Raw genomic sequence first — 27,809 nt, 5'->3', positions numbered from 1 at the left:
TTCCCTCCATCCTCTTCCCCCCCCCCATATTTACTCTATTTTCTATATTTTTTCACCCTATCCCTTAAAAGTTGTTTTGCTTCTGACTTTGCCCTCCTCCAGTCTGCCCTCCCTTTTTTCATCCCTCCCTCCCTATCTCCTTCCCCTCCTACTTTCCTGAAGGGTTAGACAGATTACTCTACCCAATTTAGTGTGTATGTTTTCCCTCCTTGAGCCAACTGATGAGATTAAGCTTTGAGCTAATTCTAAGTGTAAGGCTCATTCATTATCCTGCTTAGAAAGATTACCCAATTGAGTGTGTAGTATACATACATTGTTGTATGATAATTTATAACATCAGTTAATACTTTTGTTTTATCTAGAAGCAAAATATGTGTGGTGTCATTTGAATTTGTTCTGTTAGAGTGTTGGTGGAAGAATTCAGTTGATTGCTATTGCTCTACTTTAGTAGGGACAGTCTAGAAAGTTTTGATTAAATTATATTGCCATTATTTCAGTTTAGTTCCAGTAATAGCCAGTATTTTGAATCTGGCATCAGATTCTGGTGAGACATCTTTTGAGAGGTGAAAGGATAAAGCCTTTTCTATATTTATCTTTGTCTCTAGTTTGGTTCCCTAGGTTTTTACTTCATTTCCTTCTTTGCTGCATAAGTAACTTTCTTGTTCTTTGGTGTTGTTTAGGGTTAGGAATAAAGAAGAATGATATTTTAAAAATGTATTAAAAGTTTTATCCCCTGAAAGCACTAATTATTTCTATTTGGAGTGATCAACCCATGGTGAAGGATGACATGTAACTCTTCACAATTTTATATGCAATCTTTGAAACAACTGTGAAACACAGCGGAGAAGATAAAATGTAGAGTAGCAGTATTAACATCTAACTTAGGAATCCTCTGATCAGTTTCTGATAATTTTTTACTTTAATAATCTTGCCCTAATTGTTTTTTCTTTTCAGTTATAATTTGTATTGATATTGTTATTGAAAATGGTATGCTCTTTGAAAGACTTTAAATGACATAATAATGTGATGTGATACTATTCTAACCACTGTGACGCTGTTTTAAATATATAAAAATTCACATAAAAGTGGATGAAAGAACTGTGAGATTTAAAATTGGATATAAGAGCATTAAACTCCCCTTTAACCTTTCCCTTATATATCTCCCAGACCACTAAGAGAAAGAAGCCTCTGAGCTTTAATTAGAGAGGGATTAATTAGCTTTTATTGTTTGGGAATTAATTGGCCAACAAACTGGTGATACTGATTAGGGAAATAGGAAAGTAGAAATACAAATGAATAGTCTTAGATCTAAAAAGCTTAGTCTATATTCTTTTATAAAACTCACGGAATCCCAAAACTACCTCTCAGGTTGAGAACCAGAGTCGAACGTGCGCTGCCACCAAGAACCAGAGCTGATCATCTGAACGCGCAGTCAAACCCGAACCAGAGTGTGCGGGGAGAGGGAGAGGGAGAGGGAGAGGGAGAGGGAGAGGGAGAGGGAGAGGGAGAGGGAGAGGGAGAGGGAGAGGGAGAGGGAGAGGGAGAGGGAGAGGGAGAGGGAGAGGGAGAGAGGGAGGGAGAGGGAGAGGGAGAGGGAGAGGGAGAGAGAGAGGGAGAGAGAGAGGGAGAGAGAGAGGGAGAGAGAGAGGGAGAGAGAGAGAGAGAGAGAGCGCGCGAGAGAGCGAGAGAGCGAGCGCACTTCTGTTCTCTCCTCATTTTTAAGCTGGCGTCCCAGAAGTGGCGTATTTGGCCACGCTCTCCCGGGTAGCAGCAGGCGCATGCCTGTTCGTCATGGTCTCCTCCCCGAAAGGGCAGTCCTTCAAAAACTGTTTCAGTAGTATGCGTTCAACTCTTACATTTTAGTTAAAAACTTTCATTTTTTACCACAGAACATTTGTGAATTCTGTTCTGCTGAGTTTGCTGCAATATTTTTCTAGGAGAGCTTCATGCAGGATGAGCAAAGGCCTGAGGATTTCACTTTCAGCAAGTATTGCTATCAGGGAAAATTTTACAGTAGCCCACATAAAATGTGATTTCAGTGTTTCTGCTATAGCCAAGTGGCTTTCATCTGTGTTCAAAATGTAGACTGTCCTCCTTAAAAGGGAAGAGAAAAAGGCTCAAGGAATGCCTTTTTGCTCTTCAGATAAGGAGAATGAAGTGTCCTTTGAGGAAAAAAGTAGAAGTACTTTCATGTTAGAAACCAAGAAGTAAAAGGATCAGAAGAGACAGGGGAATCCTGACCATTGTTAGACTGGAGGGTAGAAGAAGGTGTCACAGAGAATTAGAAGATTCCTGAATATTTGAAGCTATGCAACATGTGAAGGTTTCCCTAAATAAGAAAGAAATGGATGCTTAGAGAAGCAAATAGCTGCTTGCCCTGTAAATTATGATGATTTGTAACTGTAGGTGTCAGTAGGTGAAAAGATCAAAAGTAAGGATCAAAAGATCAAAAGAAGAAATTAGTAGTGGTGGTTGGTCATTACCTACTGAACCATTCATTTGTTAACAAGATAATAGTACTTTCTTCTCTGCATTTTCCTTATAGTGATGTCTTTTGTTTCTTTAACCTAAATGTTTCTTCTTAGTCTCCATTGCTAGGTGATCATCCATATTGTACCCTTTAACTATAGTTATACTCTCAAGGATCTGTTCTGGATCCACTTTGTCCTCTCTTTAGATTTTCTTATTTGGTGATGTGAGATTTAAAATTGGATATTAGATCATAAATCTCCCCTACTTAACCTTTCCCTTAATTTATCTCCCAAACTAGTAAATGGAAGCAGGTTTTGGTTTTCTAGATAGACCTTTTTATTTATAGTTATGATAGTCACAAGGTGATGTTGGTTAGAAGGATAGGAAAGTAGAAACACAATACAAATCGTCTTAAGTCTAAGCTTAGTCTATATTCCTTATAACAACTCACCAAACCGACAAGGCCACCAACCGACAAGGCCACCTTTGGAGAGAGAGTCCGTGCCGCGCCCTCAGGAGTCCCGCCAAGCAGGCAAAAAAGGCCTCTCTCCTTTTTTCCACCCCGGAAGTCAAAAAACCCGGCAGGCAGTCTGACATGCGCAGCAGGCGCACTGTACCTGGCAGGCAGTCTGACATGCGCAGCAGGCGGACTGTACCCGGCAGGCAGTCTGACATGCGCAGCAGGCGGACTGTTCATCTCCTCCCCAAAAGGGTGGTCCTTGAAAAACTGGCGTCTTTCAGTTATCCTAACCGACTGTTAAAAACTTTCATATTTTACCACATTTCCCCCCTTTGCTTCCTCAAGAAACGGAATGTTTCCTTGATGGAACAGTAAAAAGAATATAATAACTTTTGCTGACTAATAATATGCGAACAACAATACAGAAAAGGAAGAGAGGAAAGTTTTGTCCAGAGGGGCGATTTTTTTTTTTTCCTCATGAACCGACGCTTTGACATTAGTCTTGCAAAGGGAGAGCCTCTGCAGAGAGTACATGTTACAGATAGTATATAACAGAAAGGAGATAGTAAAAGCTAATAAAGCAAAACAGTTCATATAAAGTCTCTGAGTTCTCTTGTCTTCTTGAAGTGGTAAGATGTCATCAGGAGGAAACTGGATTCTGGTCTGGAAAACTGGATTCTGGACTCTGGTCTGGATTCTGGATTCTGGTCTGGATTCTGGACTCTGGACTCTGGTCTGGAAAGCTGGATTATCTTCTTTAACTGTTTGAATTGCTGTATTTTTAAAACCTTAGCATAGCATTGTCAATGATCAAATTAATAAATTCCATTACATTCCCTCCTTTATATGGTTAGACTTGTAATAGAGGGTTGAGGTAGTTATGCAATGTGTAACACTTTTTACCACCATGTGTCTGGATCAAAGCCAAATTTAGTATGTGTTCATGACACCTGAAAATGTTATGGAAAGGTTATCATACCATATCTCATGGTTCTGAGACAGCCAGTGATTGTGCTAGGCCACAGGTGAATTCAACTGAGTGAGATAAAAAGATAAATAAGTTCAGTTAAATTAGGTTAAATTAGGAGGGAGAGAGGATGAATACTGGACTGTGCCTAGTAATTGTGCTCTACATAGTCACCATCATAAGCAAACCATGGACTTACGTATACCTGTCTCTCCTTTTGTTGCACATATATTCTCTCCAGGGCCTGCGTCAGAGTTCACAGCAAGTTAGTCTCTGAAATGATAAGTTTCCATATTTCTGAAATCTCATTAATTTCACCAAAGACAATATGATGGTAAAAATGTGTGCTATGCTGCATAACTGAGAATATATTAGTGATATATACAATAATTCCAAACCATACCCAGAGTATAATGACATATAAATAATAAACGAATGTAAATAGCTGATTATATTAGACATTGTTACATAATCTTCTTTTAGACATTATTATATAATCTTCTTTTAGCAAGTAGACCACAACAAAACTCATTAGAACTCATGGTTCTCTCAAAAAGAAAGAGTAAATAAAAAAAAAGAAGAATTCTGGTAGCTTCTGAGGCCCGATAGCCTCACCCACAGAATATACTTAAAATGTCTTTGAATAATCACTTAGTTTACAAAATTTAGTTTTAAAGAAAAGCAAAAGAAACAAAAGTAAAAAAAAACCAAAGCAAAACCAAAAATAAAAAATTAAAAGCAAAAGATTCGCTAAGCACCCTTTTGTGCTCTTAAAGAACTTAAAGGTGCAGTCAATTCCAGGTCTTTTCAGTGCCTTTCAAAAGTCAAAACAAAAACAAAAAAACCCAAAAATTAATAAAAAAAAAATAGTTGAGGTAGGCCAGAAAACTAGGCCATGTACTTCAGTGCTTTTGCCTGTAGAAGGAAATGCTTGTTAAATTATAAGGTATTTAAGCTGCTAGAGTTTGGGGTATGCCACATTGTTTTAACTGGTTCCCCAATTCTCTGCATGCCAAAGTGGCAGGGGTTTCTGAATTGTCATTGATCTTTCTAATGCTGTCATAATGTTCTTTATGGTAGAAAATGTGGAGTTCTCTAGCATTAGTTTTGTCTGTGCCACTGATTTTCAATAAAGGCTGATTTAATTGATGAACCACAACATTCAGCTGATGCTGCTTAGCAAATGCTACAATTGTATCATTTCCTCCCCACTTTCCAAATTTCTTTAATTCATCAACATATTCTTCAAAAGGGGAGTCATTTACTATAAAAGACTCAAACTCTTGTCTATGGTTAATCATATAAGAAGCAGCTTCTTGTCTGTGTCTGAGATGATTTCTACAGTGACCTTCTAGCTGGTCTGCTAAAGCCCTAAAAAGGCAATTTCCGTCTCCTGATACTTTACGAAGACTGAGTCCCAAAGCATTTAACTGATCAGTGGGATTCTTAAATGGGAACTTCCTGTTTCCTCTGAACTTTCTTTGCTCTTTAACAGTTGCTATCGTTAGGGTTTTTACCTCTTTAGCGTCTACCTCAGGTCTATCTGAAATCTCTTCACCTATGAATGGTGCAGGCTTTATATGAGAGCAATGAATCCATGAGTCTTTTTCACCAATTTTAATGGCAGTAGGAGTTGTCAATAATACCTGAAAAGGTCCTTCCCAGGCAGGTTGAGTTCCACTGGTTCTCTGAAAATTCTTTACATATATTTTATCTCCTGGGTTGAAGTTATGCAATGAAAAGTCTAATGGTCCTGCCTGGACCACAGCTCCTGCCTCATGGAGTTCACGTAGCCTGGTCTGTAATTCCTGTATATAGGAAGCAACAGAAGTATCACCTCCCACCAGTGATGTATAAACTGGGGAAAAAGTTTTAGCTTGGATAGGAGGGTGACCAAAAAGCATTTCATAAGGAGATATATGAAGTTCTCCTCTTGGTCTACTTCGTAGATAGAATAATGCCAATGGTAGAACATCAGGCCATTTCAAATGGGTTTCAGTACATAATTTGCCAATCATACTCTTAAGCTCTTTATTCATACGTTCGACTTGGCCTGAACTTTGTGGATGGTAGGGCGTGTGGAATTTTGGAGTCACTCCCAAGAAAGAGTAGATTTGGGATAAAATCGAATCAGTGAAATGTGTGCCTTTGTTAGAATCGATGCGGGCTGGTGGGCCAAAACGAGGTACTATCTCTTTAAGAAGAATTTTGGCAACAAAGGCAGCTGTGGCTCGGGGGCTGGGAAAGGCCTCCACCCACCGAGTGAGCTGATCAACTATAACAAGGCAAAATTTATAATGTCCTGCTTTTGGCATAGTAATATAATCAATTTGTAAGTGCTCAAAAGGTGTATATGCTAGAGGACGCCCTCCATAAGCTTTGGCCTTAAAAGCATACTGATTATAAGACTGACATGTGGAGCAGCCCGAGCAGATTCGAGATGCTGTATTAGTCACACCTGGTGCTATCCAGGTTCTCTTAATAGAGTCTACAATGCCTTGTGTACCAAAATGGCCTTTTCTGTGAACAGAGAGGCATACCTGGTGGTAGAATTTCCGGGGAAGAAATGGCTTACCTTCCGGAGACACCCAGATGCCATTGATCTGTTTCGCCTTAAATTTCTTTTTCCACTTTTCTACTTCAGAATCGTCATAGGTTAGGTTGGAAGGAATATCCTCAGAAGGTGAAAGGTTAAATACATGTTCAGGAGCTTCTAATGCAGCAAGCTTGGCTGCAGAATCGGCTCGTGCATTTCCCTTTGAAACAGGGTCACTATTCCCTGTGTGGGCAGGGCAATGTACAACGGCTAGGGAAGAAGGCAGTTTTAGGGCATCTAAGAGGTCCTTGATAAGGTCCCCATTGGCAATAGCCTTGCCCGAGGATGTTAGAAAGCCTCGTTGACGCCAAATCATACCAATAAAGTGGCATATGCCAAAGCCATATTTCGAGTCAGTAAAAATGGTGGCACTCTTATCTTTAGCTATATTACAGGCCTGTGTAAGAGCCACAAGTTCAGCAGCCTGTGCACTAAAATGGCAAGGCAGAGAAGCTGCCCAGAGGGTGTCATAATCAGAAACTACAGCAGCTCCAGTAAAACGGGTTCCCTCTCTCATAAATGAGGAACCATCTGTATAGAGGACAAGATCAGGATTTTCTAAAGGTGTATCAAAAAGATCATCACGGGGTTTTTCAGCCATATCAACTAAAGAAGCACAGTCATGCAACGGTTCCCCGGAGAATGGTAAATTAGGGAGTAGTGTTGCTGGATTAAGAACTGTGCAGCGTTTTAAAGTGATATTCTCATTACCTAACAGGGTTATTTCATACTTAGCCAGCCTTTGATCTGAAAAGGCTTGTGTCCTGTGACGTAGTAAGAGAGCCTCCACTTCGTGAGGGCATTGCACAGTTAGAGGGTTACCTAGGACCAAATCAGAGGCTTTTTCTACCAAAAGCGCTGTGGCCGCCACTGCTCTAAGGCAAGGTGGCACTCCAGCCGCTACAGGGTCCAGCTGAATTGAATAGTAGGCTATAGGACGCTGGTTAGGCCCCAGTGACTGAGTCAGGACTCCAGAAGCCACCCCCCTTTGTTCATGCACAAAGAGAGTGAAAGGCTTACTATAATCTGGCAGTCCTAGGGCAGGTGCTGATAACAAGGCCCGTTTTAATTCTTTTATGGCTGAGAGATGCTGGGGATCCAACTGTAAAATGTCTGGAACAGAACTTTTTGTAAGAGCTATGAGGGGTTTAGTAATTTCACCAAAAGAGGGTATCCATTGTCTACAGTACCCAGCTGCTCCCAGAATGGCTCTCAACTGCCTCTTAGTAGTGGGGGCAGAGAGTTGTTGAATGGCCTGGACTCGCTTAGAAGAGACAGAGCGAGTTCCAGCAGCCAAAATAAATCCTAAATATTCTACCTGGGGCAAACACCATTGTACCTTTGTCTTAGAAACCTTGTGTCCTCTCTTGTGCAGCTCCAGCAGTAAGTGACGGCTATCTTCCTGACAAATTTCAGCATTAGGAGAGGCCAAAAGTAAGTCATCAACATATTGTACTAGTGTGGAGGCTTTAAAGGTAATAGAGGCCAGATCCTGCTGTAAAATTTGGGAAAATAATGTGGGACTGTCTACAAATCCCTGTGGGAGTCTAGTCCAGGTCCACTGTCTATTTTTCCAGGTAAAAGCAAATAAATATTGGAAGTCCTCATGTACTGGTATGGAGAAAAAGGCAGAGCAAAGGTCTACCACTGTGAAACATGTAGATTCATAGGGAATTGAGGAAATTATCATAGCCGGATTTGCGACTATAGAATGTCTAGGAATAACATAATTATTAATCGCTCTAAGATCTTGCACAAAGCGATAAACAGGTTTACCATCTGGCCCAGGCTTGGGTTTTTTAACTGGCAAAATGGGAGTATTGCATGGAGAGTGATGACATGGAATAATAATACCCTGGCTTTTCAAAGCCTCAATTATAGGGGTGATCCCTTCTATTGCTTCCCTAGACAATGGATACTGTGGAATGGAGGGGGGTGGTCCCCCCTTAACTTTAAAGGTAACAGGCATGGCAGACTTAAGGAGCCCCACCTCATTAGGGGATGAGGCCCATAAAGACTCAGGAATGTCAGAGGGGATTTTGGATACCTCCCCTGCTGTTCCTTGAGCTTCTGTAAGTAAAATTGGTAATAAATGAACAGTATCCTCTGGCAATTGTAAGGAGACAGCCCCATCTGGAGCACAAGATATGGTTGCTCTAAGCTTGCAAAGGAGATCACGACCTAATAAATTTACAGGGGCATCAGGCATGAGTAAAAATGAATGTTCTACTGTTAAGGGCCCCATAGATACCATGCGAGGATTCAATTTTGCCACTCTCTGGCTCTTTCCTGAGACTCCCACTACATTCAAATATCCTACAGGTCTACACCCAGCATCTGGTTTGCTTACTAATACTGATTTAGAGGCTCCTGTGTCTAGCAGACAATCATAATAAGTCTCCCCCACTTTTAAGGTGACATGTGGTTCATTACTCTGGGGAGGTGAATGGACTGGCACAAGTGCATTCAAAAAATCCGGATCTGGGAATATATGGCTTTCATTATCTATGTTCCATTCCTCCCCAAGACACCATCATTCCTGTGTCCTCTTCTGAGGGGGGTCTTGGTTACCATTATTCTGGTACTGCCTTTCTGTATTCCTCCAAAAAGATCTATTTCTATTTTGATTTCGCCTGTAATTAGAATTAGAATTTCTTCTCCAAGTCCTACATTCTCTCAATTCATGCCCCTCCTTACGACAGTAACAACACACCTTAGTGTCCTTGCTCCGGTATCCACATGGCTGACTAGTAATCGCTGGTGCCAGAATGCTCTGTTTAGGGTGATCTGGATCTTCCTCACGTGAGTCAAAGACATAATTTGCAAGTTCCTTAATTCTATCTACTGAGAGATTTCTCCAGTCTGGACATTGTTTCAGAAAGTATCTGCGTATTTCTGGCAGTGAATTATAAACAAATGTGTTGAGAATGATACAGGAATCTCTTAAATCTACTGGATCCAATCTGGTGTACTGTCTAGCGGCCTCACAAAGTCTATCATAAAATCTGTTTGGTCTTTCATTAGCCTCCTGAGGTAGGCTTAAAAATTTCTGCCAGTTTTCTGGTTTTCTAGAGCAAGATTCCATTCCCTTCAGAAGTGTTTCTCTAGCATCTTTTAATCTTTGGAAATCCCTATCATCATTATAATTCCACTCTGGATCCTTTAGAGGCCATTCCACATCGGCCTTACCTTTCGCAACAAGGGCATTTCCTGCTGAGATAACATCTGTAATCTCAGTTGGGGACAGTAAAGTTTCCAAAAGGCAAGTAACATCAGCCCAACTGGGTTGATATGCATTAAATATAGTCCTTAACTGTGAAATTACAGTGTTAGGATTTTTCTCAAAACTAGGGATGATTGATTTCCATGCGCTCAAGTCACTTGGTCTAAAGGGGCTATATTTTCTGACTTGAATTGGCACTCCCTTCTTACTATGTTCTATAGCTTCCTGCAGAGGGAGTAGTTTCTGCTGATCTGATTCTGAACTTGGATCATCTCTAGTAGAAACAGCCATTTTGAGGTCTCTCTCCATATGTGAGAATTTCATTTCGAGGTCTCTCTCCATATGTGAGAATTTCCCCCATATCATAACAATGATAATAACAAAAACAATGATAATAACAAAAACAAAAAAAAACCAAAAAAAAAATAAAATCCTTAGTCGTATGAACTATGGATGTGGTATTAAAAGGTATTTCAATTGCAGGCATAAAATTTCTACTTATATTAAACGTATTTTCCCAAAGATTCTCACGTATACTATTATACAAAAAACTTTTTGCTGCCTGAATGAGGAAAAAACCAATAATGTTATGAAGGACCATTGAGTAAACTATTCCTCTAAGTCGGGATGTTATGCTGTCCCAATACATTCCGATGAGAAAAATCAAAGGGATAGTAGAATATTCGAGCATCTTGCCCTTTAAACTGGGCTGGCTTTTCTGTTTAAAGCAAGACTCTTAGAGGCTTAAAGTCTTTAAGGGAGATTAGACAAAGGGAAAGTCCGTGGGGGGGGGGGTAATTTGGAAAATCCACCGAATTGGCCGGCGTATGGCCAAACTAGGGAGGGTGGGAGGGTCCTTAAGGTCCCTTCGGGGTCGCCAAACTGTGAGATTTAAAATTGGATATTAGATCATAAATCTCCCCTACTTAACCTTTCCCTTAATTTATCTCCCAAACTAGTAAATGGAAGCAGGTTTTGGTTTTCTAGATAGACCTTTTTATTTATAGTTATGATAGTCACAAGGTGATGTTGGTTAGAAGGATAGGAAAGTAGAAACACAATACAAATCGTCTTAAGTCTAAGCTTAGTCTATATTCCTTATAACAACTCACCAAACCGACAAGGCCACCAACCGACAAGGCCACCTTTGGAGAGAGAGTCCGTGCCGCGCCCTCAGGAGTCCCGCCAAGCAGGCAAAAAAGGCCTCTCTCCTTTTTTCCACCCCGGAAGTCAAAAAACCCGGCAGGCAGTCTGACATGCGCAGCAGGCGCACTGTACCTGGCAGGCAGTCTGACATGCGCAGCAGGCGGACTGTACCCGGCAGGCAGTCTGACATGCGCAGCAGGCGGACTGTTCATCTCCTCCCCAAAAGGGTGGTCCTTGAAAAACTGGCGTCTTTCAGTTATCCTAACCGACTGTTAAAAACTTTCATATTTTACCACAGTGACTTCATTAGCTTCCATAGTTAAATATCATCTCTGTTTAGATGACTGCCATTTTTATATATTTAGTTTTAATCTCTTTCCTAAGCTTAGTCCTACATCACTAACTGTTATTTCAAACTGAATGCTCCATAAGTATCTCAAATTCAGGGTGTCCAAAATAAGCCTGTGTGAGTTAGAAATAATGGCTTTGATGAAGCCTGTATCACTTCAAGTCTCTACACCAACCTATTATTATCCTTTGTACTGTAAAAGGGTAAAGGGAATTCCTGAATCCTATTCTGATAATTCTCTGACTCTCAACTATGGAAGGGCAGCTTAGGGAAACTGTGCACAGCTTCCTACCATTCTTTTTTTTTTTTTTTTTTTTGGTGGGGCAATGAGGGTTAAGTGACTTGCCCAGGGTCACACAGCTAGTGTCAAGTGTCTGAGGCTGGATTTGAACTCCTGAATCCAGGGCCAGGGCTTTATCTACTGTGCCACCTAGCTGCCCTCCCCCCACCATTCATTTTTATGCCCCACTATACTACCCTTCTGCTATACAATCATTCTTTTTACTTTTAAACTGATTGTGTATTCCTTCTTTGAGTTCCCAAGGCTCCCCTGTTGTATCATGAGATGTAGTGGTAAAGCCAGGATATTCCTTTGACCCTTTGTAGCCTGGGAGGTACAGGATCTTTTTGGCCAATGTATAGTTAGGGGATTGTTTTATATTGATGACACTCTTTTTTGCAAGTATCTAGTCTCTTGAGTACCTCATACTAAGGCTGTGAGCCTCGTTGGGTTCTCTTTCCTACACTGTCACTTTGCTCCCTATCTTGGAATATTAATTAATTATTAGGTGATTCTTGGAAACAGGAAATGTCAGACATGAAATAGGAAACTGGAACTTCCCCTTACACTGAGACTTTTTTCCTTGAACTCTGAGGTTCCCTCAGATACAGGAGCTAGGAGGCTGAGGTGTTTTTGCACCCTCCCTGCCCCCCATTCATTTGAAGGCATTCCAGAGACAAACAAAATATCTCAATGCTTCCCTTTCTACCACCACTTACATTTTTTCCCCTTGGAAGTGAAAACTTGAATATTTTGCATTTGATACTGGAGGTATGCATAAGACATCTCTGTGTACATGGAGACAACAGGAAAACCACATCAGGCCAAAAGAACTCCAAACGAGCTCCTGGAGTTCTGAGCTGTAGTAGGGCTAAAGCCAATTGGGTGTCCACACCTGATTGTCTGACACCCCTGTGGTGAGCTTCTGGGAGGGGAGGGACACCAAACTCACGGAGTCTCTGTCTGGCTTTGACTCCAAAGAGCCCTATACACCCTGGTGGCCCCTCCTCCTTTTTAGCTTCCCCACTAAATTGCAAGCTCCTTGAGGTCAGTGACTGTTTCCTCATCGCTTAGCGCAGTGTCTGCCATAGAACAGGCATTTCATAAATGTTTATTCAGTTGAATTATTATTGAATTTAAAATGTTACTCATATGTGGGTGAATTGGTGGGATGGGATCCATGACTTGAAGATGGCTCTGGAATGAACAGGATATTTAAAAAGATCGTTTTTTTTTTAAAAACTTGGTCCAGACCTATAATTTCACTGGTCTAGGGGACTTCCAGTAGGAAACTCTTTGTACCAGTGTGGCTTTGCAACTTATTTTCAATTGTTGGTCTTAGAAAAGTTCTGGGGTGCTGAGAGGTTAAATGATCTACATAAAGTCACGTAGCAAATGTGTTTTAAGGCTAGACTTGATCCCAAGTTTTCCTGACATTGAGGCTCCCTCTCTATCCCTTATATAATGCTGTCCCTTGCATTGTATATTAAGGCGCTAAGATCATGTAAGGAAGTCCGGGGCCTGAGATCAAGAAGGTATGGTGGATACCATTTGAGTGAAGATAAGTAGAAGATAAGGCAGAAAGATGTGATACACTCATAGGTGTATATTATAAATCACTGGGGCAGGAAGAGAAAATGGATGAAGACCTTGTGTAACAGATAAAAAGCATGAGTGAGAGACATGATTTAGTAATGGTAAGGGATTTCAAGTATTTGGATCTCTTTACTTGTCTTTCCCAGAAATCAAGTAGCTAATAATTTTCAGAGTTGCCTTTAATAATAATTTTGTCCAGGGCAGCTAGGTGGTGTAGTGGATAAAGCACCGGCCCTGGATTCAGAAAGACCTGAGTTTACATCTGGCCTCAGACACTTGACACTTACTGGCTGTGTGACACTGGGCAAGTCACTTAACCTTCATTGCCCCTTAAAAACAAAACAAAACAAACAAAATAATTTTGTCCAGAGAGTGGAGGAGGAAACAATAGGAACTTCTAGGCCAGAAACTAGGCGGGGCATCTAGGTGGCATAGTGGATAGAGCACTGGCCCTGGATTCAGGAGGACCTGGATTCAAATCCAGCCTCAGACATTTAACACTTAATAGCTGTGTGACCCTGGGCAAGTCACTTAACCCGAATTGCCTCACCAAAAAAAAAAAAAGCAAAGAAAGAAACTAGGGGAAGCAGTTCATCAAAACCAATGAACACACTAATCATGGCTGGAGGTTTATGCACTATTCAGAACTTAGTTCTCACTAACAAGAAGGTACTGGTTGCTAAAGTGAAAATTCTAGAAATTTTGGAGGGGTAAAGAATGACTACTCTTAGAAGAAAATCACACACAGTTTAACATGCATTCTGTGTTTTGGCAGAGTAGATTTCAAAGGGCTCAGAGAAATGATAGGTAGAATCCTGTAATCTAAAATTCTACAGGGGAAGAAGTAAGTCGAGGAGGAATGAGTTTCAAAGAATAAAATTCTGAAGACAACAAGCGAAACAATTCCAATAAGGAGAAAAGGTATAGTTGTACAAAGATTATAAGCGTATTATCAGATAACTCAGTGACTAACATCAGTTTTTTTAAATGTACAGAAAATAAAAAGAAAAGGAGGCAATCAAAGATGAATACAAAACTGTAGTGTTGTAGTGTAAGAATAGTTTCAGGTTTCTGGACCAAAATCCAGAAAAAGTTTAGGCTCCTTAGCAATGTCTTCATTCTTCTGGTTTTGCTTTATTGTGTCTTGATTGGCTCCTTAGCAATGTTAAGGCTGACAAAAAGTCTTGATTTCTTTTTTAAGGTGATATTGGTTTTTATTTATTTATTTATTTTTTTAGTGAGGCAATTGGGGTTAAGTGACTTGCCCAGGGTCACACAGCTAGTAAGTGTTAAGTGTCTGAGGCCGGATTTGAACTCAGGTACTCCTGACTCCAGGGCCGGTGCTCTATCCACTGCGCCATCTAGCTGCCCCCTTTTAAGGTTATGTTAAGGAAAAAAAGGGGATCAAAGAAAGAGATAGAACCACTGTTTCAGATGTCTGAGAGGAGTCATAATGGTTGTTTAACTTTTAATTTGTTTTACCTGCCAAGGAGAACGGTCTTTGAGTTGGGAAAAGTAAACGTTACTAGTTGGGAACCTAAGATAATAAGAGAAATCTTGGCTGTCATGGATGATTTTAGATCAGTAGACTAGATGAATTTCACCCTAGGGTACTGAAAGAACTAGTGGGTGTGATTGCTAAACTATTATGAAGAATGGGATGGTGGTGTCTGTAGATTTTGGGCTAGTGAACTTGACATTGATTTTTGGCAGAATTCTAGAACATAATGATAAAGGAATGATTCATGAAGATCTAAAAAGGGAAGTGGTAATTGTAAAGAGTCAGCAGGCTTCATTGAGTAGTTCGTGCCAGATTTTTTTCCCCCTTGACAGTGCTACTAGTGTAGCAGATCAAGAGAATTGCTAAAATATCCTTATGGACAAATTGGAAGTTGTGCTCCAGATAATTATATAATTTTGTAGTATTTGGGACTGCTGAATGACTGGACTCCAAGATATTCATTAATGATTCAGTGACAGCTTAGAATTGATCTTCATGGATCAGTGCTTGGGTCTGTGCTGTTAACATTTTTGTCAGTGATTTATATAAAGGCATATATGATATTGTGAGGGCCAAAATTTCATACATAGAACGTTATTTGGGTGACTCGCCTTAATATTAGGGTTCCGGAAATATGAGGGACCTTTTAGGTTTATCCTCCCCTCTGAACTGCCCTTTTTAGTTATTTCTCCAAGGCCAATAAGAAAGGAGCCTTTAAACTTTAATTCACAAAAGGATCAGATTTTATTACTTGGAAATTAATTAAGCAACAAAAGTGAAACTAATAAAAATCAAAGATAAGGAAATAGGAAAATAGAAATACAGATAAATACTCTTAACTCTAAACTTAACCTATTCAAAACCCAGACCGTTTCTAATTAAGCTAGTCCAAAGGAATTTAGGGTTTTCTGTAATTAACTCACCCCCACCTGAACAGACTACAGTTATTTGCACCACCAAGGAAAACAGCTGCCCGAGAACTAGAACGAACCCGTGCCACCACAAGGGGAGTCATCAGAGCAAGCTAGCATTCTGGAAGAACCCTCCGCCTCCCTTCATGGAGCATCCTTCAAAAATTGCTTATGGGGGCAGCTAGGTGGTGCAGTGGATAGAGCACCGGCCCTGGAGTCAGGAGTACCTGAGTTCAAATCCGGCCTCAGACACTTAACACTTACTAGCTGTGTGACCCTGGCAAGTCACTTAAACCCAATTGCCTCACTTTTTTTTTTTTTTTTAGTGACTTGCCCAGGTACTCCTGACTCCAGGGCCGGTGCTCTATCCACTGTGCCATCTAGCTGCCCTAATTGCCTCACTTAAAAAAAAATGCTTATGGAGAGCTCTCCTTCTGACCTCAGTAGCATATGTAACCTCAGGGTGGGCCAGGTGTGGCCCCTCCCAAATGAGTCAGCTGAAAACTGCAATATTAATTTTTACCACATTCCCCCCCTTTGTTTCTTTGGAAAACACACATGAGTTTGCTCAATGAAATAGTATGCTTATCAGATTTTCGGATGACACAAAGCTGGGAGGGCATATAAGCTAACCCATTGGGTGAAAGTCAGGTTACAGTAAAGCCCTTGGACTGAATCTAATATAATAAGACATAACAGACAAATGTAAAGTCTTTGCTTGGGCTCACAAACTTGTTTTCACATGCAAGTTAGGGAGATGTGGTGATTTATACATAAAAGACCTTGGGTTTTCAGTTCAACAGTACCTGCTATGTTCAAGGCATTATGCTAGGTGAGAGAGTTGCAAAGACAACAAAGTGCTCTCAACTTCTTAAATTCTACTAGAGGGATAGATGTACATAAGTATGGTACAAGAAGAATGAAGAGTTTGAGCACTAACAGGGGGACTTGGCTCATCAGGAAAGACTTCATAGAGGAAGTGATTTATGAGCTGAGCCTCGAATGATGACAAGGATTCTGAAAGGTAGAATTGAGGTGAGCATGCATTCTATGAATGGCAAATTGCTTCTGTGAATTCACAGAAAGAGATGTTAAATTTTGGGGGGATAGCTAGTTGTGAAGGGGATTAGGTTGAAATAAGATTGTAAAGGTAGTTTGGAGCTAGATTATAGAGGGCCTGATCTTACGCCTTGATTCCTTGGCTAAGGAATTTGCTTTCTAATGTGCGAGACACCTAGGATTTTTGAGCAGGGCATTGAGATGATTAGGCTTGTGGTTTTCTTTTTTTTTCTGTGTGTGTGTGTGTGTGTGTGTGTGTGAGGGTGAGGCAATTGGGGTTAAGTGACTTGCCCACTCTCTGATCTATTCTCCACATAGATGTGAAAACAATTATTGAAAACCACAAGCCAAGGGGCAGCTAGGTGGCGCAGTGGATAGAGCACTGGCCCTGGAGTCAGGAGTACCTGAGTTCAAATCTGGCCTCAGACACTTAACACTTACTAGCTGTGTGACCCTAGGCAAGTCACTTAACCCCAATTGCCTCACTTAAAAAAAACAAAAACAAAAAAAAAGAAGAAAGGAAGAGATTGAAGATGTAGGAAAGACTACAACAAGCTTACTATGAGTGAGCAGTGTGTTAGAGGAGCCAAAAAAGTCAATTTGCTCACTGGTTATGTTGAGAGAGACAACATCTAGGCCTGTGCTTTACTCTGGTCTGACCCCATTTGATGTATGGTGTTTAGTTTTGGGTGTTACATTTTAGGAAGGATGCTGGCAGATAGCTATTCAGAGGATGGTGACCAGTCACCCCTTGAAATCATGCTGTGTGAGGATTGGTTGACCATCTGAGGGTGTTTAGTTTGGAGAGAAGATATGACCAATGACTTTGAAGTATTTGAAGGAATATCATGTAGAAGAGGGATTAAGCTTGTTCTGCTTGGCCCTAGAGGGTAGCCCTAGGAGCAAAGGAAGGATCTAAGTATGGAAAGTCTAGCCTCTGATGTACTTTGTGAGGGTAGGGTTGGGTAGAACAAAAGTAACCAGGCTTTTCAGCCTTCTTGTAATTTACATAGAATTGAGGAACATAGTGAAGAAGGGTTGAAAGCTACTTCCCTACCACAGTTTCATAGTACCATCTCCCCCACATTTCCTCAGATCCCATGATGGAGCTGAGTGACAGAGCTTGTGGCCTCCTAGGCACAGATAGCATCCCCCAGGATGAAGATTACTTTGTAAGCCTTTGATTAGTCTTATGGTTCTGTATAGTAGAGATGTCAAATATGTTGCTGCATGAAGTACAGAACACTCCTGAGTGCAGCCCAAATCAGATTAAAATATATTTGGGAAATATTTAACAAAATAAATAAAAATACAACAAAACAAGGAAAATATCTACCCCCCCCCCATCAGGGTTAAGTGACTTGCCTAGGGTCACACAGCTAGTAAGTGTCAAGTGTCTGAGGCTGGATTTGAACTCAGGTCCTCCTGAGTCCAAGGCCAGTGCTTTATCCACTGCTCCACCTAGCTGCCTCAAATACAATTTTTAACAATTGGTTTTTTTTAATTTTGAGTTTCAAATTCTCTCCCTCCTTTTCCTACCCCCCCTCTGAGATGGTAAGCAGTTTGATATAGAAGATTATACATGTGCAGTCATAAAATATATATTTCTATATTAGTCATGTTGTGAAAGAAAACACAGACCTCCCCCCCAAAAAAAAAATACCAAAAAATAAAGCAGAACCCAGGTTTAATATAAAGTTAAAAGTCAAGAAAATAGGTTGGAAAAATGATCAAACAAAAAAATTTCCTAACCATAGAAAGTTATTATGGTGACAGGGAAGATCAGAACAAGCTCAGAAGATGACAACAAAGTCAAAACTGCTATATCTAGGGGCAGCTTAGGTGGCGCATTGGATAAAGCACCGGCCCTGGATTCAGGAGGACCTGAGTTCAAATCTAGACTCAGACACTTGACACTTACTAGCTGTGTGACCTTGGGCAAGTCACTTAACCCCCATTGCCCCCAAAACCAAACCAAACCAAAACAAAACAAAAAACAAAAACCCTGCTACATCCAAAGCCTTAAAGAAAAACGTGAATTGGTTTGGTCTCAGGTCCCCACCCACACCCCCACTCCACACACCCCCAAATTGAATAAGGCAAAACCAACTGGAAAAAAAAATTAAGGACTAGCAAAACAAAACTTTTTTTTAAAAAATGGGGTATTACCTACAAAATGTTTTAAAATATTGTAAAATTTTAATCAGTATGAGAAAATCAAATTGAATTTGCCATGATGGATTTAAATTGGAATTCTAGCACATTTTTCATGAAAACAATTTACTTGAATTATTTTTTATTTTCATCGTTATGAATTGGGAAATATCTTATTCAGTAACTTCTTAGTCTGGTTATTCACAAAATATTTCTTTACTGAGGAGATCTCTGAATTACAAGTCAATTAGTGGATTGGTTTAGTTGTTTATTCGTGCATTAGCCACCTTGTCTTTGATTTCTAGGTTTTCATCAAAATAATAGTGTTTGATCATGTCATTAGAGAAGGGTCATGTGAACCCTTCAGTGAAGGGGTAAAAAGTAAAATTAAAATACATGACAACTTCCTCAATTGGTTTATTTTATACCATTTAGCTCTTCAGTCAAACTTGTACAAAATTTAGGCCAAATAATTCTTTTTACCTTGAAATTGTGTTCATGTTTCCTGTTTACATAATTTGGTGTTTATCTTCTGTGTCAGACTTCTTTAACCACTAACCCATTTCAAGATCATTTCGATTTCAAGCATCTTGAAATATTTTCAGATTTTCATAAATATTTAGCCTAGTAGATTGTAGAAAGTCATACTATACTCCTTCTTGCCCAGAAAAGTAGAGTTCTTGGTCAGTACTGGAAAGTGTTTTCATTTATAATGTTATTCTTGTATAATTCTTCTATTCACTTCATTCTATATCAATTTATATTCTCTAGGATTCTCCGAAATCATCTCTTTGGTCATTATGGTACAGTAATATTCTTTTTATAAATTCAGATAATCATTTATTCTGCCATTCCCCAAATGATGGGCACTCCTTAGATTCTTTTTCCTTCTCCATCCCCCCCTTTTTAATTTCATTCCTTTGGGGTCAGAAAGGTTTTTTTCATATATAACTATTCCTTCCACTTCCCCCCAACACCATTTTTATCTCCTTATTTCTCTGTTGAGTCTAATGTATTTCTACACCAGACTGTATGTGTATGTAAAAACTTAAGAACTTAAGCAATGAAATAACCAGTCATGACTCCAGGGGATTTTTTTGAAGCAAATTAATTTGACAGAAGGTGTTGATGGATTTCAAGGTATAATATGAGATACATTTTTTTTTTAACATGTCACTGTGTGGATTTGTTTAGCTTAATTATGCTTATTTGTTACAAGGATTCTTTCTTTGTTTTAATTGACAGGGGGAGGGTTGGCTGGCAACAGTGATGCCACAAAAAAAGTTACCATTCCAGCATTTTTAAAATGTGCAAGAGAAAACAGAAGGAAATTTAGAAAGAAGCAGTAACTAGCAGGAATTTATTGTATACTTTTAAAAAATGGCATAAAATGATGATTACTGGTTTTATGTACTCTCTTCTGTTCCCATTTTTGGTGTTTAATTTTTTAAAAATTAATTTAAAAAAATGCATCCTTCTCTTCTTCCTTCTAAGTGTCAAATCAAACTTTACACCAAATTGCTTTCTGAGAAATTGCATTGGAGTCTCATAAACTCAGGCAGAGGGGAGCCATTAAGTGATTTGCCCAGGGTCACAGAGCTAATTAATATTGAAGTTGGATTTAAACTCAGGTTTTCTTGACTTCCACCTAGCTTACCTCTCAAAGAAGCTATTCAGGACAGGAGACATGGATTTTAAAATTTAAGTGTAGCTCCTTAAAAATGGAAGGAGGCATATAAAGCTAAGGACCATTTTATTAATATAGGGAACTTAGGGTGAAGAAACAACCTCTACCAGTGTTTATGGACAACTAATTCTATCTACTCATTAGGAATTTCTTGGGCACTGCTGTTACTTGAATCCAGGTCTTCTAACTATGAGGTCCCCTCTATCCAGTATACCATGCCCACGTTTTGCTTCGTCTGTTAGACAATAACTTTTTGGTGTTTTTTTTTAATTGATAAAAAATAAATAAAATGAGGGAGTTAAGCTGAATGTTCTTTGATGTTACTGCTTGCTTGAAATAGATATTCCTTTCTTTTAAGAAGAAAAAACAATAGGCTTGAATATTTGAAAGGATTTAAGTATTTCTATACCCCTCTTTCACAGACAACCATACAAACTAAAGAGGATTTTCTGAAATTCTGTCTAAACCCTAGTTAGGAACATTATTTAGATGGTTTTATGAAAATCATTCCAGTGATTGGGATTGATCAGTAGCTAGTCTTAATAATGATATTTTACTTTAAAAATGAGGAAAAGGTTACAAAGATGCTGTCAACCTGAAAATTAATAAAACAATATAGGAGAAATAAGGTCTTGAATCGGGGCAGAGGAGCTATAACTCAGAATATCACAAAGAAAGATTGCTAGGAAAACCCAAAGGAGAAGACTGAGGACGGGGGGAGCTATGAGACTGTCCTTGGGAAAAATGAGTTTTTCACAGACGGAAGCTACCTAAAGTCCAGGATATAAGCTTGGGAATCTTTGGGAGGGGATAGTTTGGCGGAGATCCAGAAAACAAATCAAGAGTCTGGAATGGACAAAGATTGGGTATTCCCAGGCAATTCATTGACTTGGGAATGGGGAATAGGTAAGGATCAGTCAGTTCTCAGTAAATTGTGGTTATCAATGCTGACTTACCATTCTTTTTTTTTTTTTTCCTATATAGACAAAGAAGAAGAGTAGAAAGAAGAAAAAGAAGAAGGATCAACATTTTCCTTTAGAGGAGCCGGACTCTTTCTCCCTGTCTCATTCAGCCCAGTCTAGCCTGAGTTCTCTGCCAAGCTATGGACCGATAGATAATAAAACTACCCCACAAGAAAGCCAAGTTCAGGAAGATAGTTTAACTAAGCCCCTGGTTGATTTCAGTGGTGTTCAAACTGGAAGTAGCCAAACCTCATTTCCTTTAGTTTCTGAGAGTCCCAATAGTGATATTGGTATGGAGTCAGAGGAGAGTGGAACCAAAGAAAAGACAATTCTAGGTTTAGATGTTCCAGTGGAAAAGATGGAAGTCGATGCATATTCTGAGAGCAGTCAGTCAGTCAGAAGACTAGAAAGAGACAATGAAAAGGAAAATCATAGCCATGTTGATTTGATCAAGACTCTGGGACCCACTTCCACAGAAGGGAAAGATATAGAAGTACCCAAGGTAAAAGATGCCACTTGGGGGTCTTTCCCTGAAGTGGCTTCATGTCAGATTGAGGAAACTGATTCTTTACACAGAGATCCTAGTCAGAAGGTCCCTCTACCAGAATCAAAAGCGGATATTCCTAATCAAAGGAAAAGAAAAGACACATCTAAGACACAAATGAGTGCCTCACCTCCCAGAGTAAGTTGTTAAGTGATGATCTGTGGTTTAGAATTGCAAACCCTTCCTGCTTCTGATGGGCAGTAGGTTTTTGCTGTTACTAAACTCATTGACCCAAACTACCTCTGTTCCATTGTGCTATCCTGGTTCTGATGTTTAGGGCTTTATTTTTTATAGGGAGCTAAAATTAAGTCAACTAATCAAGTAAGGGGAACAGAAAAAGAAGTTAAGAGGAAGAATGAAGAATCAAAGAAGCAGCTAACAAATGAACCAACTCCCAAAGTAAGTTTTCCAATAAAGCTTCTGGTAACTATTAAGTTGAGCTGTTTTTGAGGAAACTTTCCTTGATTAATCTCCCATCTCTATTCTTCATATTCTCTGCCCCCCCCTTTTTTGGGGGGGACAGTGAGTTTTAAGTGCCTTACCCAGGGTCACAAAGCTAGCGAGAGTCAAGTGTTTGAGGCTGGATTTGAACTCAGGTCCTCCTGAATCCAGGGCTGGTGCTTTATCCATTGTGGCACCTAGCTGCCCCTTCATATCCCTTTATTTTCATTTCTTGGTATGTTTTGTAGTTGTCCTGAAGCAGTTTCGTATTCATTCATTCATTCTTTTTTTTTTTGGTGGGGCAACGAGGGTTCCAGGGTCACACAGCTAGTAAGTGTCTAGTGTCTGAGGCTGGATTTGAATTCAGGTCCTCCTGAATACAGGTCCAGTACTTTATCCAATGCACCACCTACCTGCCCCCCATTCATTCATTCTTTCAACAAACATCATATAAAATGTTTAATTGAAATGCTTTTCCCATCATTGTCACTTTTCATGATTATTCTCCCCCAAAGCAAGGAACCTTCCCTTGTTACAAAGAAATACACTTAAGCAAAATCAGTCAACCATAGGCAGCGTCTTAAGACTATGTGTACCAAATTCTGCATATATAGTTGATCATCGTATTGCTAAGATGAGGGATGCATGCTTAAACATCAGCCTTCTGAAGTTATATTTGTTTGAGTTTTTTTTTTTTTGTTTATTTTTTGTGAGGCAATTGGGGTTAAGTGACTTGCCCAGTGTCACACAGCTAGTAAGTGTTAAGTGTCTGAGGTCAGATTTGAACTCAGGTCCTCCTGAATCCAGGGCCAGTGCTCTATCCACTGCGCCACCTAGCTGACCTTTGAAGTTCTATTTGGCCACTAATTTGGTGATAGTTCTAATGTTTGTCAGTGTTGTTTTCCTTTACTTTATTGGGGTTATTCTGTACATTGGATTCCTGTCAGCAAATATTTATAAAATTCTTGCTATCTCACTGCACTGTGCTACACTGAGGGTGATTTGTTTATCAGTTCACTTTTCTCAAATCATTTCTGAGCTCCTCTACCAGAGTAGTATCATGTTTCTTTTATGTCTAGCCGTGCTTGTAAAAGTTTGTGTATGTTTTAGGCAATCATGTCAAGGCAGCTAGCATTAATTAAGTGCCTGCTATGTGGCAGGCACTGTGCTAAGTGCTGGAGATACAAAGAAGGACAAAACTAAGTCCCTGGCTCACAGTCTACTAGGATAGACAACATGCAAATGACTGTACAAACAAGCTATATCCTGGGAAACACTTCTTATAAAAGGTGAGAGTTTAGCTGAGACTTAAAGGAAGCCAAGGAAGTCTTCCTGGATTTGGCAAGGAGAAGGAGTTCCAGGTATGGGGGACAGTGAAAATGCAGAGGTAGGAGAGGGAATACTCAAGGGATTGTTGACTTACTGATTTAGACAACCTATACAATTACTTAGTTAGAGAGAAATGTGTTGGAGAATTCTGCATAGCTACTTAGGTTCAATAGACTTATGCTTTTGTGTTTGGCATGAAGCAAATTTTCAAAACATAGCTTGTATGTCCAGATTTTTTACTGTTTTTGCCACAATTTTACTAAACCTTTCTATTAGGTATTCCTCCCATCCCACCCCCAGGCCTTAGAATTCATTCAACTCCTTTGGAACTTTAATTCTATTTCTTTTCTCTAAAAGAAAACAATAGGCCATTCTGGAGATGATTTGAAAAATAACATAGCATTTTAAAAACCAGAAATACAATCAATACAAGTAAATAAAAGGCAGAAGTGCCAGAATGTTAGAATTGTATATTGAAATATCAAAAAGCAAAGCATTACAGGGCAGCTAGGTGGCGCAGTGTATAAAGCACTGGCCCTGGATTCAGGAGGACCTGAGTTCAAATCCAGCCTCAGATACTTGACACTAGTTGTGTGACCCTGGGCAAGTCACTAAACCCTTATTGCCTCTGGGGTAGGGGTGGGGTGGGTGTATGTGTGTGGGGGAAGCAAAGCATTAGAAAATGTATTACTGTTGAGTTGCATCCATGAATTGTTTCCTGGGATGGAGTTATATGTGAAGAGGGAATCTATGGCTAGTTTATAAACAAACAGGATTTCCCTAGTCAAAAATGGATTATTTTTGTTTTGGCACATAGGATTGTGTATTTGTTTTTTAAAGTAAATGAAGGTTTTGACACTTCCTATGGAGCAGACCAAAGAGTTCTTCTAAATAACAAGGGATTTCTATTGAGTTCAACTTTACTACTCTTTCCACTAAGGCAGAATTCTTCTGTCATCTCATACTACATATAACATTTTGAGATTTTCTTGTGTTTTCTAGGAAGTTCAAATGCAGGAGAAACTTACCAGTCAAATCAAGGGAATAGAGGAAAAGGATAAAAATAAGCCTAAGGATATGAAAAAGCAAGAAGGGCCTCCTGGAAGTTGCATTGATTCTGCTTCAGGAAGTCTGGCACCTTCAAACGAACAAAGCAACGAGACTGCCAATGAAAAGGAATTAAAGATGAGGTAAAAGTAAAAAAAAATCTTTAACCATTAACAAAATCCTGTACATTGACAGGTTTCCCAGACGAACCTTCCCAAAGTAGAAGTAACATTGTTGCCAGTTTTGATACTCTCATTTGCCTAGTTCCACCTGTAACGATTGGAATGACGCCACCTGCTGGAGACTTACTGTAGAAGAGTTCCACCCATGAAGTGAAGGTTTTTGAGGGCAAGACCAGGAGTCTTTTCTTTGGCGTCAGGAAGGGACGCGGGCAAGTGGGAGGAGGAAGGAAGAGACTGGCGCTCGGTCTCGCTCTTTTTCTTTTGGACTCTGGTGGAGAGCGGAGCTAGAAATGTGCTCTCCCTTTAATAGATAGGAATCTAGGCCTTTCTCTCTCTTTACCAAATTCTTGTTCTCCTTAATAAATGCTTAAAAGTCTAACTCTTGCTAAAGCTTATCATTTATTGGCGACCACTCATTGGATATTTTAGACAGTATAGCTAGAATTTTAGCCCTTAACACACCTTTGTTACCAAAAAAAAATATTGATGAGTTAGAAGGAAGCCCAGAGAGCAACTCATGCCTGTAAGTCTAGCCTTTGCTTGGAGACCTGTACTGAAAGAAAACACTCTTGTCTCCTGAGGCAGCCATATTATCCATTCCTAGTTTTTTCTTCCATGGTTAAGTGGAACAAGTCTTAATCCTTTCCTATCCCTTCACTTACTTGAAGAAATTAATCATGTCCCCCATACAATCTTTTCTTCTTCTGGCTAAAGATCCTTAGTTTTTTTTAACTTAGTTTTCTAATGATCTCAAATTATGGTTAACCTTCTGTAGATATTCTCTAGCTTGACAATGTAAATCCATAATGTGGCATTCAGAACTGAGTGTAGCAATGCAGATGCAGTCTCGGTGATTACAAACTGCTTGGGCATTATTTATACCTTATTATTTGACATAATTACTTTATTATGGGACCTCTTGGTCCCAAGCAGCAAGTACCATATAGCATATCTACTGTAGTATAACTCTAGCTCTTTTTTACTGTCAGGGTTGAAATAGCGGTGTGGGTCCTTAAAGTATTCCTCTGTAAAGAATTACACTCTCACACACAGTCCCATTAGAATAAAATGGTCCTTTATTTGGGCATTAGAGAAAGTGACCAAGAGGGAAGTTGAAGACTTCACCTCAAGGGGAGGAGATGGTTTAGAGACTTCTTTCTCCTCAAACAGAAGAAAAGCCAAAGTTTGTATAGAGGATAGATGGGATGACCACCTGACAATGGAAAGTTCCTTTTGGGGTTGGGGTGGGGAAAGATTTCTGAGAGTCAGAGGAATTTTCTTTTTTTGGAATGATAGCCCTCACCTCTGGAGTTATCTCTGTCTTCTGGCTCAGGTAGTAGCCCTGCCTAACTGACTTTCCTGCTATAGAATTTTATCTCCCCTTACTCCTTGGGTATGTCTGTCCTGATATCTAGTTGACCAGTTTAAACTTTAATAATCCTAAGCCCCATGTCATTACTTTCTGCCCAGACTGCCTTTCTCTGTTTCTTCAGAGGACAGTTCCTTCAGATTCCTCCATATCAAGTGGATAAAAGAATAATTTTGTGTGCTGAAAGACTGATCTAGTCATAAATATGTGATCAGGAAGGACTGTTAGTAATGTATGTGTGTAAAAACACATTTTAGAAGAATGACTTAGTTTTAAAAAATTATATATATGTGCTTTCACACATTCTAGGGCATTAAATCTTGGTGAAGGAATCACAGTGTATTTCCATGCAATTCTGTCTAAGGATTTTGCATTCAATCCTGATTGTGATAAAGTGTTCATAAAAGGAGGCTTCGGTGAAAAAGCTTGGGATAGGGAAATCTGTGAGATGAACTGCACAAAGTAAGTACATTTAAAAACTTTTTTTAAGAAACATTTTGAAGATGTGGCTAAATAGGAATCATAAGGGGGAAATACATATATAAAACTAGGTTGATTAAAATTAATTTTCATTTGAATTTTTTTATACTTAAATTTATTGTTTTAATTTTGAGCTTTTGACTTGTATTGACAGAAGCTAAACGTAGGAAATCTATCTTTCACCAGAAATGTATTGCTCTTTGGGAAAAAGAGTACTAAAAATGAAGAAACTGTCAAATAAGAAAGATTTCTTTGCCGTGTTTCACAGCTGCTTAATAAAAGTTCCCTATTAAAACTCTCAGCAGAGGGCCTGTTAGATCTGAAAGATAAAGAGTACTAACATCTTGTTTGAAAAATTTTAACAACCTGAGGGATTTTTTTGGTTTGTTTGTTTTTTGGTGAGGCAATTGGGGTTAAGTGACTTGCCCAGGATCACACAGCTAGTAAGTGTCAAGTGTCTGAGGCCAGATTTGAACTCAGGTACTCCTGAATCCAGGGCTGGTGCTTTATCCACTGTGCCACCTAGCTGCCCCCCAAAGTTATTCTTAAAACAATATTGTCATCACTGTATACAGTGTTCTCTTGTTTCTACTAATTTCTCTCTTCATTATTTCTTGTTTTTCTTTTTGCGTGGCAATGAGGGTTAAGTGACTTGCCCAGGGTCACACAGCTAGTAACTGTCAAGTGTCTGAGGCCAGAATTGAACTCAGATCCTCCTGAATCCAGGGCCAGTGCTTTATCCAGTTGATTGCCACCACAAAAAGAGCTATCATAAAGATTTTAGTTCATAGAGGTTCTTTTCCTTTTTCCAAATAGTCCTAGTAGTTGTATTGCTATGTCAGAGGGTATCAACAGTTTAGTAAGTCTTTGGGCATAATTCTGGATTGCCTTCCAAAATGGTTGGATAAATTCACAATTCCAGCAACAATGAGTGTCCCACTTTTTCCACATCCCTTCCAACAATTGTCACTTTCCCCTTAAATCATTTTAGCTAAACTGATAGGTATAAAATGATATCTCAGGGTTTTAATTTGCATATTTCTAATATATTATA

General features: G+C 39.5%; 1 protein-coding gene across 2 annotated transcripts in view; it reads left to right on the top strand.

Annotated features, from left to right (window-relative positions):
- RNF213 (ring finger protein 213) overlaps positions 1–27,809 on the top strand; it is a 175,184-nt gene that overhangs the window by 8,467 nt on the left and 138,908 nt on the right. For both annotated transcript variants that reach the window (XM_043999869.1, XM_043999868.1), the window contains exons 4-7: positions 21,386–22,045; positions 22,202–22,306; positions 24,680–24,867; positions 26,585–26,737. In XM_043999869.1, the coding sequence (XP_043855804.1) occupies positions 21,386–22,045; positions 22,202–22,306; positions 24,680–24,867; positions 26,585–26,737 (1,106 nt within the window). The remainder of the gene's footprint in view (positions 1–21,385; positions 22,046–22,201; positions 22,307–24,679; positions 24,868–26,584; positions 26,738–27,809) is intronic.

The sequence above is a fragment of the Dromiciops gliroides genome, chromosome 4, assembly GCF_019393635.1.
Source record: "Dromiciops gliroides isolate mDroGli1 chromosome 4, mDroGli1.pri, whole genome shotgun sequence".
In the NCBI taxonomy this organism is placed as follows: domain Eukaryota; kingdom Metazoa; phylum Chordata; class Mammalia; order Microbiotheria; family Microbiotheriidae; genus Dromiciops; species Dromiciops gliroides.
This window is presented reverse-complemented; position numbering and strand designations above follow the sequence as displayed.